This window comes from Mugil cephalus, chromosome 17 (genome assembly GCF_022458985.1).
Source record: "Mugil cephalus isolate CIBA_MC_2020 chromosome 17, CIBA_Mcephalus_1.1, whole genome shotgun sequence".
NCBI lineage: Eukaryota > Metazoa > Chordata > Actinopteri > Mugiliformes > Mugilidae > Mugil > Mugil cephalus.
Genome location: NC_061786.1, coordinates 21,324,816 through 21,343,189, shown reverse-complemented (window position 1 = coordinate 21,343,189; position 18,374 = coordinate 21,324,816). Strand labels below are relative to the sequence as shown.

At 43.6% G+C, this 18,374-nt stretch overlaps 1 protein-coding gene across 3 annotated transcripts in view; it reads right to left on the bottom strand.

Moving 5' to 3' along the window:
* slc4a11 (solute carrier family 4 member 11) overlaps window positions 1-18,374 on the bottom strand; it is a 109,579-nt gene that overhangs the window by 55,002 nt on the left and 36,203 nt on the right. For 2 of the 3 annotated variants that reach the window (XM_047610449.1, XM_047610450.1), the window contains exons 2-3: window positions 12,348-12,398; window positions 7,885-8,001 (exon numbers count right to left, since the gene is read on the bottom strand). In XM_047610449.1, the coding sequence (XP_047466405.1) occupies window positions 7,885-8,001; window positions 12,348-12,398 (168 nt within the window). The remainder of the gene's footprint in view (window positions 1-7,884; window positions 8,002-12,347; window positions 12,399-18,374) is intronic. The other variant, XM_047610451.1, reaches the window with a different exon arrangement.

Sequence of the window (18,374 nt, the reverse complement as noted above, 5' to 3'; positions counted from 1 at the left end):
GGTGATCACCTCCTCCTAATGGCCTCTGTACGTCTCAATACCGGGGGCTTAAAGTAATCCAGGAGAATTTCAGGGTTTGGGGGATTAGCGGGGAGGAAGTGTTAAAATGGTTTGTTTTTCCTCCTCGATTCCTTATTTGATCAATTCCGTGCCGCTAATTACATTCAAGTGTTATGTAATGTCGGAGAGGAGTATTATTTTAGTAATTAGGGGTCGCCGGGTTGGTGACGGAGGGATTCGCTGTGACAGGAGACGTCTTACTAAAGGGTTTGGGCTGAGGCCCGGGCTGCGTGGCGGAAAACAGTGCGTGCATTTCAAACGTTTCAAATATAATTAGCAGTAGGGGAGGGGGGTCAATTTAATTGGCGGCAGAATAACAGAGGTCCACTGCTTTTGCTTTTAGAATACTAAAAATACATTTCACATTCATCTCCAGCGCTCTGCCTTTTCAGAGCGGATGTGCTCAGGTTGTTTCATTCGGTAAAACCAGAAACCTGGTAGGAAGGGGGGCGGTTGGGGGGGGAGGGGTCGCATCAGATCAGTATCATGGATCACACTGACCCTATGAAGCAGAGGTCATGAATCATCCACATAAAGAGAAAAATATTTAACGTTAATGGGGTAAAATCTTTATTTTCTTTAAAAATGGAGTGTTTCTAAACACAGTCTGAACTTTTACGTCAGTCCAGAGCAGCGATGTCCAATCTGCTGCATCAATGAGTGTTATGGGGTGGGGGGGGGGCCTGGTCTGGTGTAGGTGGGGGCTACATGTCTAAGTAACATCCACATGAATGAATGCCAGGTCCAAAAGTTTCCCAGCAGAACACTGAATCATCACAAGATGGTTTAAATGTTATTTGCGTCTCCTGTCAGTGGTCATAATGTTGTGGCTGCTATTCCTGATTTCCTCACTAGAGTTCACGCTGTTTAACGCTGAGACCCGACATTAAACTGACAGCGATGCGTCAAAAGAACTTTCAGGTTGTTAATAAAATAAAATGTTTTGAAAAAGGACAACTCATTAAAACATTTTTATATCAGTGAAGGTTCTCAGTCGTCCAGGTCACGACGCATTTTCATAATGTACTCGTCCTTCTCTGCACTCAAACAAATGGACGTTGTCATTATTTATAGGATATTATTCTATTACGTCGCTGGTTCTGTGCTGAGGAGTCAGACATCCTGCAAGTTTTTGGACGAAAGCTGTTTCAGAGAATCAGCTCGCGTCATCACTCCCACTTCTTCCAACTCCACATTCACCGCTGCACAAAAAAAGCTAATAATTAGTTCTCTTCTCCGAATCCTCACCCTCAGTGTCACCTGCTCATCTTCACCCTGACTGCCAGTGATCATCAACTTGATGTCATTTAGAAAAAGCCTCTATTCGATGGATCAAAGATGCAGCAAACTTCAGCAGCTGCAGCTGTTTACGTCTGTGTGACTGTACATGCAGGTCACACTGGAATAACAATAGAGCAAACACCCGGGAAATAAAAAAGCTGGTAGTCTGAACCATCAACTTAGCTCTACTTGTACAAACAGACGTTTTATTGAGAGAAACATGTTTGATTTGATTTAGTGCAAAACGAATGCGTCGTCTGAAGCTCCAGGCGTCAAACATCCCCAGTGAAAACAGAATCCAGGTAAATCTGACCGACTTCTGTTGAAGAGTTGTCGGTTTTTGTTCAGTTTTTTTCATTCCCTGAAACATTTCTGCACAAGTAATATACTCGCATATCTTACCAAACGGAAAATACTTCACTTCTCCTACAATATTACCATGCCTGGTGTAACAGAAATAATAATAAAAGAAAAAAAAAACTCAACCCATATCCTCAGCAAACAAATATCCGTGCAAACGCGGTGTGTAGCATAACGTATTGTGAGTCAGCTTCTCAAGCAGCTCCAGGCTCATTTCTTCCTCTCTCAAAGTATTTTGTATGTAAATCAATTTGATGCCCGTTCCTGCTTTACACCCGGCCACACTATAACATTCTCTCTTTTACTGTACATCACTCTGAGTGAGAGTATCACCGCCACAAAAGACTGATAATCATGAGTCAGTCTGAACCTGAGCAGAGAAACATGGAGTTATGTCCTGGCTGCAGCCGCCTGGTGGTGGTGGATCTGTGATCCGTCCATCCGTCCGTCCACCCGTCCGTCCTCCTTTTTTTTTTCCACATCCGTTTTCAGGCCGACTGATTGAAGTGACGTGGCGCGGAGCCCGAGCGCCGGCTCAAGTATGATCCTGACATCATTTCTGTTTATGAAGAGCATCTGACAGCTTCATGACAAAGTTCTTTGAAGTGGGAAGGATGGATAAGATTGCGTCAAAGCGATCAAATAACAGGAGGAGACAACAAACTAATGTGTGTATTCCCCGGCAGCCAGCCACTCGACTGGTTTCGAAAGCGTTTCAACTTCTAAATCTTCAACCTTCACTCGAGTAGCCGCCATCAATCACTTTTGTTTTTTTTGTTTTTGTTTTATAAAGTTGGCACCGATACCGAGCAGACCGTATTACCGACTCGCTGGCGTGTGGAGTGAAAAGACTCTTTTAAAAAATGTGTCCAGTGACACATCCGATAGATAATAGAAAAATGACACAATGTTGTGTTGGATGATAGGAATGAGGAGCTACAGTCATGGTGGCGACTCGGCGCGGCTGTAGCTAAAGGTCATGATATTTAGCTGGAATGTTTACCGTGTTCATCTGAATGGTAACGGTTGCTAATTAGCATTAAACCACAAATTCTACATGCTGTTAATGGGAGGGGGGGAATGCATGTTCTCCCTGTTAATGGTGGCTCTAAATTGGCCGTGAGGGTGCATGTGAATGGTTTTAGCCTTCAGGATGCACCACCACCACCACCACCCCAAGCTGTGACCTAAAATAGGAAAAATTTCAGCCCCTCAAATTTATATAATAAAAAGATGGTGCAGCAAAATGACCTGCAGGCGGTGATGCTGGAGAGACTGTATTTTAATTAAAAAACTGAAAGTGCATCTAATGGATGCAAGGTGGGCGGCACAGCAGTGCGGTGGTTAGCACTAATGCCTCACAGCAAGAAGGCTCTGGGTTCTAATCTATCGGGGCCACTGGGGTCTTTCTGTGTGGAGTTAGCATGTTCTCCCTGGTTCTGCGTGGGGTTCTCTCTGGGTACTGTCCAAAGACATGCTCGTTAGGTTCTACACTGGTTATAGTGTAGAACCCGTGAGTGCCCTGTAGCTGCGACAGATAAGCTGCATTAATAATATTCAAAGATACTTGCACATGCGCAGCTTAATCAAGCCATACTCGAAATTCGACTTTTTGAATGTGGTCCTTGTAGAAAATTGAATAACTGACAGGAACATGTGATATATATACATGCGATCTTGTCAGCAATACGCCCTCCTTTCCAATTGACCAATCACGTCATATAATAAACAAGAGTTTCAAATAACAATATGGATAATAGTTCAGCTTTTTTAGTCTTGTACGTAATGTTCCGGCTACTTCTGGTGCAGATAAGATGGCGCTATCTTCTACTAGTTCTGTTTACCTTCGACTTCTGCGACCAGGTTTTTTGGATATTTTTGTTCCGGGGTCATAGGCCAGCGCAGTGGTTGTCCAGTTAAAGTCTGACTAAGGCGTATACATACCGGAGAAAATCGATTTCCAATCTCATTATCTGGATGTCTCAATCGGAAAATAATAAGTCTGATTTTAGTTGTAGTAACATGTTTACACGCACTTGTCCAGTTAAAGTCAGATTAAGTCAATAATTCTTTGGTTTCCACGTGTATGTAAACGTACTGGCTGCAGCTACTCAGGAGTGGGTTCAGAAACACTTGCTCAGCTCAGACATATATAGCTTTAGCTTAGTACCCACTCACTGAATATATAACAAACATGGGACCAACTTTTGGGTCATGACCCACCAGTTAAGAAAAAACTCTGGAACAGGGGTGTTAAATATACACCAGGATGATTTTTCAAAATTGCTACAATGACATAAAAGTATCTGCTATTACTAATTTGTCCACCAGAATAGAAAACCTTTATTTGTCCCTCAGCGGGTTTAGGAGACTGTGACTGTTTTAGTCAGAGTTGTGGACGTAACACAGCACTGACACCCAGAACTAGACAAAATTGTACTTATTTTTCTTTAAAGTTTTCAGGTGTTTCATGATTTTGTTTCATGTAAAAGGATAGTTCATTAATTTTTAACATGTTTTTTACACTAAAACAAAAGGGAAAAAACTTGTAATTATTTATAGGTTGTTGTGCTATTATTATGTAACTGGTCCACCCCCCCTTGTGGTCAAATTCACCCTGAACTAAAATTAATTTCACACCCCTGATATAAAGGACATGAATGAATGAATGAATGAAGAACTGGACAAACCGACAGTAGGAACCAACAAGCTGCTCTTTCTCTGTTGCTCAGTGACTATTTGGCATCAGAAACAACAAGGCTGCATAAAAAAAATTACAGGCAATTCATTGCCATCTGCATTTGGAAAACCAGCGTCCTTGCATGATTATTTCAGGCCCCTCGTCTTTACCTAATTGTGAATTAGCCAGACTTTTAGCGGAGTCTGTCTCTGCCAAGATGGCGGCAGACGGCGGCTCCACGCTGAGCTTCAAACACCGCTCTTCAGGAAACCTATGGGTGACGACACCGAGGCTCCGTGCATCTTTTTCTGTTCAGTCCATGGGTTAAATATGCAACAGGCGCAATATGATAAAGGTCAAGATTGAATACTGTCCCAGAAAGCAGGCTGGCAAGGCGGACCAGAATTATAAAAGCATGACTGCATTTGCTCATGAAAGAGAGGCTCTGTTAAATATAGGGTGAGAAATGAATTAATTATAACAGACAGATGTTTTTGAAATTAGATTAAGGTGGGAGCTGCTGTCTCTTGGCCTGATGTAATCACGGGGCTATTTACTTTTCCAAACCACTGCTTATTTAGCCGGACAGGATGTGATTAAAAGTCCTGTCCAGAGTCTTATATTGATTTGATACGGTGGACATATTCCACAGCCAGCCGGCCGGTCGGTCTGCTGATGCGGAATAATAAAATAACGTAGTCATTTTGTGACACAGATTAAAAGGCACGCAAACAACCGATGCTACTGGGATCAAATGTATGTGACAGTCAGACTTGGGGGTTAGCCAGGAACCCAGGAATAAAAACAAAACGCTAATCAACATTCAGCTGCGCTGTCAATGAATAATGCACTGGAAATCTGTGAGCGGGGTATTGTTGGGCATGACAAACATTCTGCACCTGCAGGCGAGAATTCTGCCTGATGACGGGAGTGAGACGTTCGACATATTACAGCTGCAATCGAGCCGGAGGAGTGCAGACCTCGTATGGCTCAGTTACAACTAGAGTCCTGGTGAGTCAGGGACAGGGGAACCAGGATCAGGAAACGCAGCAATGAATGAATTACTGTGACGAGTCAAGATGTCTGATTGCCGTGAAAAAGGTCTATGATCTACGGTGCTGATGCTGAGACTAATACCATTTACGCCACTGCAACGGCAACACGAGAACAACAGGTTATTCAGCCTTCGTCCACAGAGAGAAAGAACTGTCTCAGTGTGAGAAACCCTGTGTTCCCGTGGACCTGCTCACAGACTCGTGCCTGCAGCTCGTCCATTTTGCATATGAGTCAGACGCTGCATGTGCCACGTCACAAGAACTGGTAGCACCAAGAGTAAACTCATGAGATGATCAGTTCATCTGCCATCACTCATTATTTATCTCAGTGCCGCCTGAATATTTAGGTAAAACTGGACTTTTTGCATCGATTTTTTCGTAATAATTTTCTTCCACATCACAAAAAAACAACAAAAATGACACAAAAGAAAGATACAAAGCCTTCCACAATGGTTCCACTGTCTGGAAGAAAACCTAGCAGAACTGTATTTTATTTTATTTTTTATATGTGTTTAATTCAGCTCGGTGGTTGGCACTGATGCCTCCCAGACATGCTCGTTAGGGTCATTAATTGGTGACTCTAAACTGACCCTAGGTGTGAGTGTGAGTGCGACTGGTTGTTTGTCTCTGCGTTAGCCCTGAGATAGACTGGAGATGTCTGGAAAAGTGACGCGACCCTAGTGAGGATAAGACGTAGCAGAAGATGAGAAAATGAGATGTGTTTAATTCTCCTTCTAATGCAATGAATGACATGTCAGGGTTTAACTGTTGTGTATCACTGTGAAAAAAAGGGAGGGCCTGCTACTGCAGTTATGGGATTTCCAGGGTGTCAGTGAACACGTCAGTCATCGTAGCTACCTGTGAGATGCTGCAGCTGTGACTGGCAGACGGTTTGTTCCTTCTCCTGGTTGATGTTAAAGTAAAAGCTCTTCCTCCATCAGATCTGATTTTAATGAGCATCCAGCATAATCTGCTCTGTTGTGACAGTTTCCATAACTCCCAAGTATTTTACACATTTCTTTCCGACCTGACGCGCGTCCCAAGTTTGCGCCGCTGTTTTTTCCTTCCTCCGACTTGTTCCCTGCTCTCTCTCTTTTGTCAGATGCCTTAAGTGTTACTATGTATGGAGAATCAGCCCGAGTGACATGGTCACCTGTCACATCCGAAGGGAACAGGCCTCCCTCCCTCTCTTTCTCTCTCTCCGTCTCTTTTTCTTTTTCTTTCTCTCCCCGCGGTGCACCTGTGACTGTTACCGTGGCAACAGTAACCTGTTGACCCACGGGGGGTTTCTGGTGATGGGGTCAAAATCATCTGCACCTGGACCTGAGAAGCCGTCTGTCAAGTCAACACCTGCCAAAGGATGGGGATGGGGATGGGGATGGGGATGGGGATGGGATGGTGGGTGGGGGATTCTGGATGGACTCCGACCCCAGCAGAGTAAGGTTTGTTGATGATTTTTTTTTTTTTCTATCATGACTGCAGGCGCCGGCTCTCTTTGAAGAGCGCGCCTTCGTGTTATTGTACGAAACATCTCTAAACAGCCGAGGCACGAGGAAAATTTCAACTGGTCGTATCGATCACGCGTCTGAACAGCAGAGGAGGTTATTGACTGGAAGAGGCGAATTCAATGAAGCAGCGTTTCAATTTTCATATTTCTTTTCTTCTTCTTCTTCTTCTTCTTTTTTCTCTTTCATCTGCTTGAGCTGATGGCGACAAACATTCAGACTTATAGTGAGGTGGAATCGGTGGCTGCAGAGCACCAACGCGGTGCACGGAGGCCGTGAAATGTTTGCCACAAAACATTTCTTTTTATTAATAATCAACTGTCGCCTGCTCTGACAAAAAGGGCTGATGTCAGTTAAATCTGATAAAATGATGAAGCTGCTGTTCCTGGTGGTTTTTTTTGGGTTGTTCCTGAAGTGTTTTTGTGTGTGTGTCAGGCTGCATCCTGCTGCATGGGGGGGTGGAGGTGGGGGTTCTCTAGTCTGGTCTGGTCTGGTCTAGGTGGGGGCTACATGTCTAAGTAACATCCACACCAATGAATACCAGGTCTAAAAGTTTCCCAGCAGAACACTGAATTGTCACAAGATGGTTTAAATGTTATTTACTTCTCCTGTCGGTGGTTTTATTGTTATGGCTGATCGGTGTGTCTTATGTAGTTGCTGTGCAGGTAACACACAGTAGAAATCTCTGGGTTTTCAAGTTGCTCGTAAAATAATGAGACGCAAAACCAAACACAAACACTGAAGACATCTGTAGATTATCATGATATTTAAATTCAGCATTTAAACCTTTCGTCACCTGTCTGCTCTTTCAGCTTCTTCTTCCCGACTCTCCCCCGTTTCATCCTCGGGTATTTTTCCTCCCTCTTATCCCCGGCCCACAGTCTAACCCCGGCCGCCGCTGCCCCTCCCAGTCCCCCCCCCCCCCCTCTCTATGAGTGCTGACCTGGCCCGGGGCTGATCTGGTTGTCATAGAGGTGGATGTCATCTCCGCAGGCGATCGGCGAGTCCTGTCCCTCCTCTCGGCCCTCGCTGCCCTCCTCCTGCTCCGCCTCCCGCTGCTCTGGGGACACAACAGCACAGGGTCACCTCCTGAACACTCGCTTTAATTATTGCTGCTCTCCTCAGACGAAGACTCCGAAAATCTACCGTCACAGCGACTTAAAACACACATCGAGGCAGGTGTCGAAGTTTCCCGGTGGGTTTTTTACGTCTCTACAGTTAGTTTGAACTATTAGAATATGTTAATAAGGAAGAGGAGACAAGGAATTAACTGACAGTCATAATAAACTGTAATAAACACACGGGGCTGAAAACAAACAGAATAATACAAATAACTCTTAAAACGATGTGCAAAGATTGTTGAAGTACTCGTCGACCGTGCACTCGGGTTTAATCCCAGCTTGTGTTTTAAAGTCCTTCAGGTGGCGCAGTATTGTTCATGATTATCAGGATGATGAGTGGAAAAAAGGTTTTATTTACACACTTCTTGTTTTGTCTTTGCACATTTGAGCTGCTGCTGCAGAACATTGGTTGAGTTCGAGCTACACAATGATGATTAAGTGGATCAGGAACTATCTCTGTTGTCCCCAGTATGGGCCGTGCAACTTTAACATCGCAACGGTGTTTGTGTAATTCCCCTCACAGCCACAAGGGGGCGCTGAAATTTATTTTGTTTATTACAGGCCGATCGGGCATAACATTATGACCACCTTCCTAATATTGCGCAGGTTTCCCTTATGACTCGAAAACAGTTGTGACTCATCGGAGAATGGACACGGGTCTTGTGAAGATGTCCTGTGGTGTCTGGTGACAGGATGGATGTTGTTCGTGGGGGGGTCTTTGGGTTGAGGGGAGGGGCCTCTGTGGATCGTCACACAGATACGTGATCAGTTTGGGATCAAGTAAATATTTTCTTCATGTTTTCCGTATTGTTCCTACAGCATGAATGTTATTTATTTGGTCATAATGTTGTGGCTGATTGGAGTATTTGGTAATTATTATTTAAGTGAATCAAAGTGAGGGTGTAAAAGCAGGTTGGGGAGATCCGCTGTAATTAAAGGTGCAGCTCTGGAAGGAGGCGATGCATTCATGAAACATACGTTCCCCTCTCAGGACGTCTGTTTAACATCGAGCAGAGAACAAAGCCTCGGCTTTCAGGTAACAGATTGTCTCTAATTACGCTCGGTTCCTGTCAGAATAACAAATAAATGAAAAGCATCTGCAGTAGCGACCCTCGCCGAGTAACTACAAGCAGATTTATTAGTTGCCCTCATGCGTAATGAACTGAATGGAGACGATGTAAAAACTCCAAATCGATCGTGTTAAATAATCCGGTCGTTCATGCACCGGCGGGTTGATACAGTTTGTTGCTGTTTTTTATTCTCGGGGAGCGTTTAGTTTGGTAGAAAGCACCACAGGACCGACGCCTGAAGCCTGTTGGTATGAGTCATCCCACTCTCTGACGCAGCCGCCCCTTAAATCCAATCCCACTGTAACTAGTGGGCTCCCAAATACCATCCAGCGGTTCGGCTCGATGCGACAAGAACAATATCTCATACTCGTGCTCTTTATCTGCTGACCTTATCCGCGAGGAGGCCCCCAATTTCAGTTCATTTAGTTTGTCCTGCATCGGGATCATCCCTCAGCACTTGACATTACTTGAACCTCCCGTTGTCGTCGCCTTCCCTGCGTCAGACCGGTGCCTCAGACTCACCGACAGGGCTCTGACTTTCAAAGCACCTTCAGAGAGAGCAGCAGCTGCCGGACGCGGCGGGGAAACCGAATTATAGTCACGCTCACAAATGGAATGCCATCATTTTTTTTTTTTTTTGGGGGTGGAAAGTTATTAAAAGTTTATTATTTATTATCACGCCAAACAAATCTTCTATTTCCTGACCTGGTATCCGGCAAACGTTAGACATGATTTAGTAAATGAAATCCCATATTATGAATTGGGACGGATTCTGATTAACAATGAGATGTAAATGATTAAAAAGCAGCGAATACGAGCGCGCGAAATGCGAATGGGAACGAGGCCGCCGAGGGACGTGGGACGTTTGATATGAGGACGTTGAATGATTGATGTGCACCCTTCAGACGGCGTTCGGTGTCTCTGCAGCTGCTTTTCAGGTGTGACGTGAGACGCGAGCAGCCGCACTCACTGAGCACTTTTTAAAAAACTTTGACGATTACTCCAAGAAGATGCACACGACCGCCTCCACGTGCACATTTCTCGCTGCAGAGTCGACGGCTCACGGACGACAGACGTCCAGTAATAATAAGAATAACAGCCCTGATTATAAATGTCTCATTTAACCGTAACAGACTGAGATTGAGAGGGAGGCTGTAAACCTTTAATCCTTGATCCCATCATTTATCAGCGGTTTAAATTCATTCTTTCTGCACATGTTTTGTAGCTCAGTTGTCAAGATGAGTTATTTTTTTATTATTATCAAGTCTTCTCAGTAATGTGAGGTTTATATTTTAGCATCATCCATAACGCATTAGTTTATTCTTTTATTAAGGACTAAAATTCTGCATAATTAAGGGCGTTCCCGCTTTGAGTGACAGGTGGTAGCCTGAGCTAACACAGCAGAGAGTTGGGCTACTTTATTTGGAGTATTTGGAGTATCTGAGTGTGAGTAAAGCTCATCCAACATGGCGTCCGCAGGCTCCGCCCACTTCGGGCTTCATCTCCAAGGTTCAGAATCCAATGGGCGCCGTCACGATGGGTTTGTCCATAGTATAAACAGTCAACGGTCCAGACCCAAACCCTGCAGCCTGATGTGCACCTCCCCCGTTGTCACGACGACACAGACTGCCAGAGCTGTGATTGGTCCACTAGGTGGTAGCTTGTTTCCGCTGGGGATGCACCGATCCGCCTTTTTCACCACCGATACCGATATCTGAGGTTTAGTATCGGCCGATACCGATCCAATACCGATACAGAAAAACAACAGGGAATTATGGTAACAAACGGTTTCATTGTGTGGAAAAGACTGGGATCATTCTTTTGTGCAAGGCAACATCAGACTTGACTTAAACATTTCTTTCCTATTTGTTTAAAAAAACAAATAAACAGATATAAATGTACTGAATTACTAATTTATTTAATAATTGTGCACCAGTAAAGCAATCTTGTAACTGGTTCAGTCAGTGCAATTAGGGATTAAAAATCCAATATAAAACAAAATAAATATAAAATTATAAATAAAGGAGCTGAAATTGAGAAAAAAAAAACACCAGCTTCATTAGCTTGGTTGGACTTTCAAAACAAATAGCAATCAGCTTTTAATATAGTTTAGTGCAAATGGGAATTAAACATCCATTACCGATACCCGATCTACAATTTTCTTCTATATCGGTACCGATACCGATACAAATATCGGATCAGTGCATCCCTAGTTTCCACTTTAATATTTCTGGCTGCTTCTCCATCTTTGGATCTTCTCCATCTTCTTTTATTTTGGATCAATAAAGATGGAAGAACATTGGGGAAATGTTCAATGAGGAGGTTCAGAGATGCAAACATTTGGACAATTTGTATATATACTATGAACGGCTCGAAAAGGCATATTTCTATTGGGGTGGGGGGGTCTGGTCTGGTCCAGGTGGATGGTGCTACAAGTAACACCTACACCAGTGAATGCCAGGTGAAAGAGTTTCCCTGTAGAACACACTGAACTGTCATAATGTCGTGGCTGATGGCTTTTAATACTATAACAGAGATCACACCGAGCCACTTTAGTTCAAGACGCATTTAACATCACGACTCACGGTTCGGTTCTTAGAAGAGCATCCAGGTTCCAGACCAACCTTTACTAATGAACCTCCGAGATGACGACGGTGGGTGATGCTTACTCGCCAACAATAATGTAATTGCATTTATCTCTTGATGAAAAGGTTGCCTAATAAAGACGGTTTTTGTCGAGCGGCAGCAGGGGACCTTCTGAGAATCTTCTGGGTGAATTGGTATGTTGCAGAGGGGGAATAATTGGCTGGGAGGGGGGGGACAGGGAGATCCGACGCGAGCGTATTCTGTCCTGACTGCTTGTGCTGCACATACTAATTGGGTGCCTCTCCTTGACTTGAAGGTAATGAAACTGCCGTTATCATAACAGCCGAAGCCGAGTTCATTATTTATATCCCGATGCAGTGAAGTGTGAGTTGCTGGAGAGGTTTTTGTGTCTGTGCTGCAGCTCCCGTCTATAAGTGCCATCTTTCACTATGGATGCAAGACGGCGCTCAAGCAAAAAAAAACATCTTTGTCGTTCCACTGGCAGATTGGATTTCTTTTTTTTTCTTTTTCTTTTTTTTTGGATACCCCTCGCTGCCTTCTGCATTATTAAAACACATTTGTAAATTTAGAAAACCAGTGAATATGTCCTCGTGGAGGCTCAGACTCACCCATTTCTTGAAAGAAGTATCCATTCTTGGACATCCCAGACGGGGGCGCCTCTGCAAGAGGGAAACAGAGAAACAGGAAGTGATCACTGAGGTGATTCTAGGTATCATTCATTCATTCATTTATACATTCGTTTTCTGTAACTGCTTGGAGGCTCTCAAAGCTGCCATTGGGCGAGAGGTGGGGTACTAACACAGAGAGACATTTACACGCAATTTAAAATCACTCGTTAACCTAACGAACATGTCTTTGGACGATGGGAGGAAGCCAGAGAGCCGATAGATTAAAACCAAGAACCTTCTTGCTGCGAGGCATCATTAATTAATTCATTTTAATTGACCTTTGCTCTTTAGTATCTTGGTGGAAGCCCCCTAGTGGCCATTGAGAGACATAACAGCAGCTAAGTCTAGGACAACGTTTCACCTCGTCAACTAATCCTAACAAGTGTCGCGTCTAAAGCCGGTGAGAATATACAGATCCATTCTTGTCCAAAACACATCAGTGAGTCACATTCATTATCACGAACGCACACGCTGTTTGCTCTGAGTCAATCCCACGTAAAAACCGTACGTATGCGTGCGGCCCCCGAATGTCTTTCAAGACGCCGCCCCCCCCCCCGAGAAATGCGCCGTTTATTTCTTTTTGAGAAACATTTTCTCAGAGTTGTCCAGCTGTTTTAGGAAATAGTTCTGTAGAAACTAATGAGCTTGGGAGGATGAGAGTCACCACCAGTCAGGGCTCGGGGAAACCTCGAGAGGCTCCGCTGCTTTTTACTTGAGTGGGGAGTGATAGTGGAAAACAAGAGAAATTAGTATATTAGTCGTTTTTTAAACATTTCTTCTTCAGCAGTCATTTCTTGTTTTCCTTGCATTTGAAAACAGGAGGTCAACATTATCCACAGAAAAAAAAAATAAGAAAACACAGCAGACCTCATTAAAATTCCACGGATGACTTGGAAACATTATTTGGGCTGCAGCTCTGATCTCACCACCTGTTGTCACTGGTTACATAACGATGGAAATAAAAGTATATTTTTATTCAGGCTGACAGCAGCGTGACAAAAAACTCCCATGCAGGTAAACGGACATAAAACCAGCGGAAGCCAATAAATGGATAAAATGTAAATATGTGATCAGCGGCGCAGTTCACTGGTTCGATTCCCTTCGATGTCGACAGGCAGGATGTTTGAGGAAGCTCCTAACCACCACACAACACCCTGGCATCACATCTACATGTGGCAGCCCACTGATCCGGGTGTACTCGCTGCTCTTTGTGTGTTTGTGTATGAATAGATGAGTTAAATCGAACTCAATTAATATGTCAATGCTCAATAATAATCTGTAAACAACAACTACTACAATTTTTCGTGCAAAATTTCAAAACAAACGTGCAAATTTGGGACATTGCTGACAACTTTTGGGTCTGCAGCATGAACCCTAGTGGACAAATTATGAATAGCACCTAGTTATTGAAAAACCGCACGTCCACGTGATTTACGTACTTTGCAAATTCATTCTGCAGGTCCAGACTGGACCCTCAGGCCGGTTTTGGCCCCCGGGTTAAATGCAAAGAAAGAACTTTCCCTGAGGGATATATAGAGGAAATAAAATCAATGGCTAATTAAATTAACGTCACTGTTGATTAATGGGTAAATTATTTATTTAAGCTCAATAAAAACAGTAGTAGTTCTTAAAGTGGCTCTAAGGTGATAATTTTGTCTGTTATAAAACCAGTCAGGGCCGTGTCAGATTCACGTTACATACAGTAGCGTAAAGAACACACTGAACACCTCCTCATTCTCATGAATTCCTACTTTTATGCAAGTGAACACTTGTGGCAGAGGAGAAGAATTTCCCTCGAGGCATTTTCAGAGTCAGGACTTATGGCTAAAGATGTGTTTTCAAGGTCACAGTAATCTTCACATTTCCTCAAGGCAATTCTGAGACGTAGCTTTAACATTTTATGGCAAAAAAAAAAAAAAAAAAAAGAAAAGTCAGCAGGAACTTTGAATTCAGAAATGTGATCTCATTGCCTTTCATTCTCCCGTATCATGTCAACACTATGGTGGCCCACGAGGGTCTAATTTGCTCTGATCTCATAAAGAACTGGAAACATTTTAGCACGTTTTAAACAACGTTTGCATCGTTTCAGAGGAAACATTAACTAGCTAAACTTTATAGGAGCTACCTAGAAAGGTTCGATTGAAAGTGAACTGTTTCCTGTAAATTAGTTTTATTCGCTGATGTAAATCTTACACAGAATTCCCCGTCTCTACAGCTTATGTTTAGTTTTCCTTTATATGAACTGATAAACTGCACAGGCTGCGTCTATTTGTCGCTAAATCTTATATCCGCATTATTACGGTAATTTACGACGGACTGACGCAGACGCAGGCTCTTTATGTTGTTTATGTGATTATAGTATAGACAAATTTCTACACATTTTTTTGTGCTGGACAGTTGATGTGAAGTCTCTGTATTGGGCTCCTGCAAAGGCTTTATGTCCTGCACATCATCTGAAAACCGTGGAGCTGACAACAACCTGGCTCTGATTGGTTGTAGGATCTAATTGCGTGCAGAGGTTTTTTTATTTTTCTGCCTCATAATAATGAAATTCAAATGGAGTGTTAGTAGATAAGAAGAGAGTCCGGCTGCAGCAGGTTAGTGCAGAAACGTGAAGACATTTGACATCCAAAATGGAGACGGTCCCAAGAAATCAGGGACGTCTGGCACCTTTTTTTTGTCCTCTCATTCAGCCGCTTGGACTTTTCACAGTCAGCACAGGTAAACAGAGACGGACTGACTTTACAAATCAACAGCATCAGCTGAACAACGATGTGTCAATGCACGGATGTGTTTGTGTTGCTCCAGCATTTCTCTTTAAATTAAGATCCTTAGATTAAATCCTTCAACCTGTTGCACTGACGCTCATTAGAAACAGGAACATTAGAAACAAGTGAAACTGTCTCCCCCCATAAGGCGAGAGCTTTCAAAGACACTGTGAGTGAAGAGAGAACACAAACGGAGAGAAACATCAGTTCAAAAAAGAAGAGTTATAATAATAATTACAAAAAAAAAGGATTCTTTTCATGAGCAAAGGTCTCGACTTGGCTAATAAATGATAATCCACGGCAGGCTCTGCCTACAGGCGAGCGATGGCTTCGTGATGGCAGCGCGTTCTATAAAATGGTGGCTATCTCATTTTGGAATTAAACTTAATCTGGTGAAGAGCTCCACTACAAACGCGCAGAGAGAGAGAGAGGGAATCTAGAGTACAACATTTCAGAGTGTTTGTCACGCGGCCTTGTGGATGTGCGCAGCATGCAGGATTGAAAGGGAAACGGAGAGAGAGACGAGGAGGCAGATACGGAGCGGGGATACTTTGAAGGTTATTGAGACATTGTGGATTCTCGCTGAAGGAGGGGAGGGGAGGGGAGGGGGAGAAAGAGGGGAGGAGGAGGGGGGAGGCAGCGCCGCCGCCGCCGCCGCCGTGCCACCAGACTTCAGTCAGCCAATATGTTTATATACTCATGCCATAACCAAAGATCAGCGGCATGTCTCGCGGCTACTTCTCTGATTCCGCTGCTGGAATCACAGGCAGCACAGACAAAAGAGGACACATGCCTGGAAAAAAAAAACGAGGAAATTCACGAAAGAAAATAACCGAACATTGAATACGAAATGACTCGTAGATGTGGAGGAGGAAAGTGGAGATGTCTTGGATGAGACGGTTTCAATCGCACAGTGTGTTCTTTTCATCCTGGGACCATGTTTTCAGGACCTCAGATTCACATATCCCCAAAACAATTAGCTGCTTTAATCTGCACAGGTAATGACTTTACTCTACCTGCTTACGTCTGTGATCATCGTTTTTTTTTTTTTTTTATGCATGTGCACGTGCACGTGCACGAGTCTTCTTCTGTTAAGCCTCCCTCTCAAATCCTGTCTGCAAAGCAAATCTCCCCGTGTGGAAAACCGACCATTTTTTAACGGCGTTGGCAAATATGCATGTTTGCTTTCTCGCAGGGAGTTAGACAAGGCGATCGATACCACTTTAATGTGTCCGAGTTCAAAAAAATAAATAAATAAATTGAGTCTAAAAGTGACCACGAGTTAACGCTTTAAAGCTCGTTTTAGTTTAATCCACCTGACGTCCTTGAGTCTGGTTTTAGCGGCTAAGTCACAGCCGTGCGTACGACCCCACCCTCGTTTTAAAACTTGTCCCTTTTTTTTTACGCTTTAATTTTGTGGGGATTAAAGCAAAGTGTCGGCGAGCTTTAGGGGAGCTGGATGGGAGATTTGTTTTACCCTTGGACAAAGCCGGGATCAACGTTTCCCGCTTTTTTTATTTCCAGTATTTTTGCGATGCTAAGCTAAGCACCTGCTGGCCCCGACGTCCCGCCGGGCGCGCGGCCGTGAGAGTGCTATTGATTTTAATAAGTGATTTTTCCCCCGAAATGTCAAAGCGTTCCATTAAATTAAACGAAAAACCGTAAAAAAAAAAAGTGGAGAGCACGTGAACACAGATTTATGAGCGTTAAGGTTAGTCAGACATAACATCTGCTTCTTTTACTCTTCACTCATAAACACGGGAAAGCTACTAACGCTGGCTTCTTGACTCGCTGTGCTGCCGGCTGCAGGAGGGAGTTTACGCCCACATAACGTTCTCTGCATCTGATTCAAATCTGAACTCAACCAGAAATGTAAAAAATAAATATATCAGCCCCGTGTGGAGTCTTTAAGACCGAGCCCAGCTGTGTGGTGATCATTAGCTAACGGAGAAAAAATGCTGCGAGACTACGATGCTTTACACCTACTGTCCTACAAGAGCAAACCTCCACATTAAGATGTGTTTCCAGGCAGCTTTGCTATTATTTCCTTGTCCAAATCCAAGGTTGATGTGCAACCAGGTGAGCTGAACGTGTGAAACAAAACTCCCCGCGGGTGTTTTTCCCGTCGACTCTTTTTCCCTCAAACATCCAAACGACAACATACATTCGAGTTCGTTCGTGTGATCTGCTGCGTTAACACAACGGGCGTGGGATCGCCTCCCTGACATCCCGCTACCGGAGCGGCCTCCACGACTGCTGCATTAATGGGCGCCTCGGATTGTTTTGTCAGTCGTGTCATGTAAGCGTGAATTTTCCCATCGCTTTCCTGCACAACGCACACGTCTCTCCGCTGCCACGCAGCAGGCTCACCTGCCTGGAAACACCTTTTACACGAGAGGAGGAGGCAAAATAACAACGCGTCGACTGAACATACGCAGCGTTTTCTCCCTGCAGAACAGAATTTGCTTTAACTCGTTTATAACTATGAGGCATCTCTCTGCGCGCAGCTAAATAAGTCCAGTAAACAGAGTCATGCTCACAGCTCAGCAGCCCGAGGCTCTGACAGTTTCTCTGCATCCTGCTGTTCAAGTCCAACTCAAGAGAGTGTTTTTTTTTTCTTTCTTAACTTGTCTTGGCGCATGAATATCTCTGTCTGTCATAACCAAGATAATAATAATTATTAGAGCAGTTTGAGGCAGGCAACAACAAACATGTTTGCTTAAACATGTGAATGTCTGAATACTGATAATGTCGGGATGAAATGCACATTATTAGGAATCTGTAAATTTCCCACTATATATTTTAAACAAAAGACTTGTGCATGCGCGTTTTTTTACTTATTTATTCCTTTTTAATTTACATTCATCACTATATGAGGCTTCAATATGTTTCCTCTGCACCAACTGCCAAATACTGCACCAGCGCCGCAGAGCTGTCTATAATAAATGTCCTGTCACGGCCGAATAAAGCCATAAAACATAAAGCTTCAACGCAGAGTGGAAGTCTGCAACGGAATGCAGCTAATTTTTAAACGGTTCTTATTAAAATTAGTTATTTTTTTATTGTTATTAGCAGCAGAAATAAGAAGCTAAAGGGATGTAAATGGTTTGGAAGGCGGCGGAAAGACGTTCAGAAAGTATTTTTTTTATTATTATTATTTCTGCATCCTGGAGGGTTCTCATATGTCGGACTGCTCATT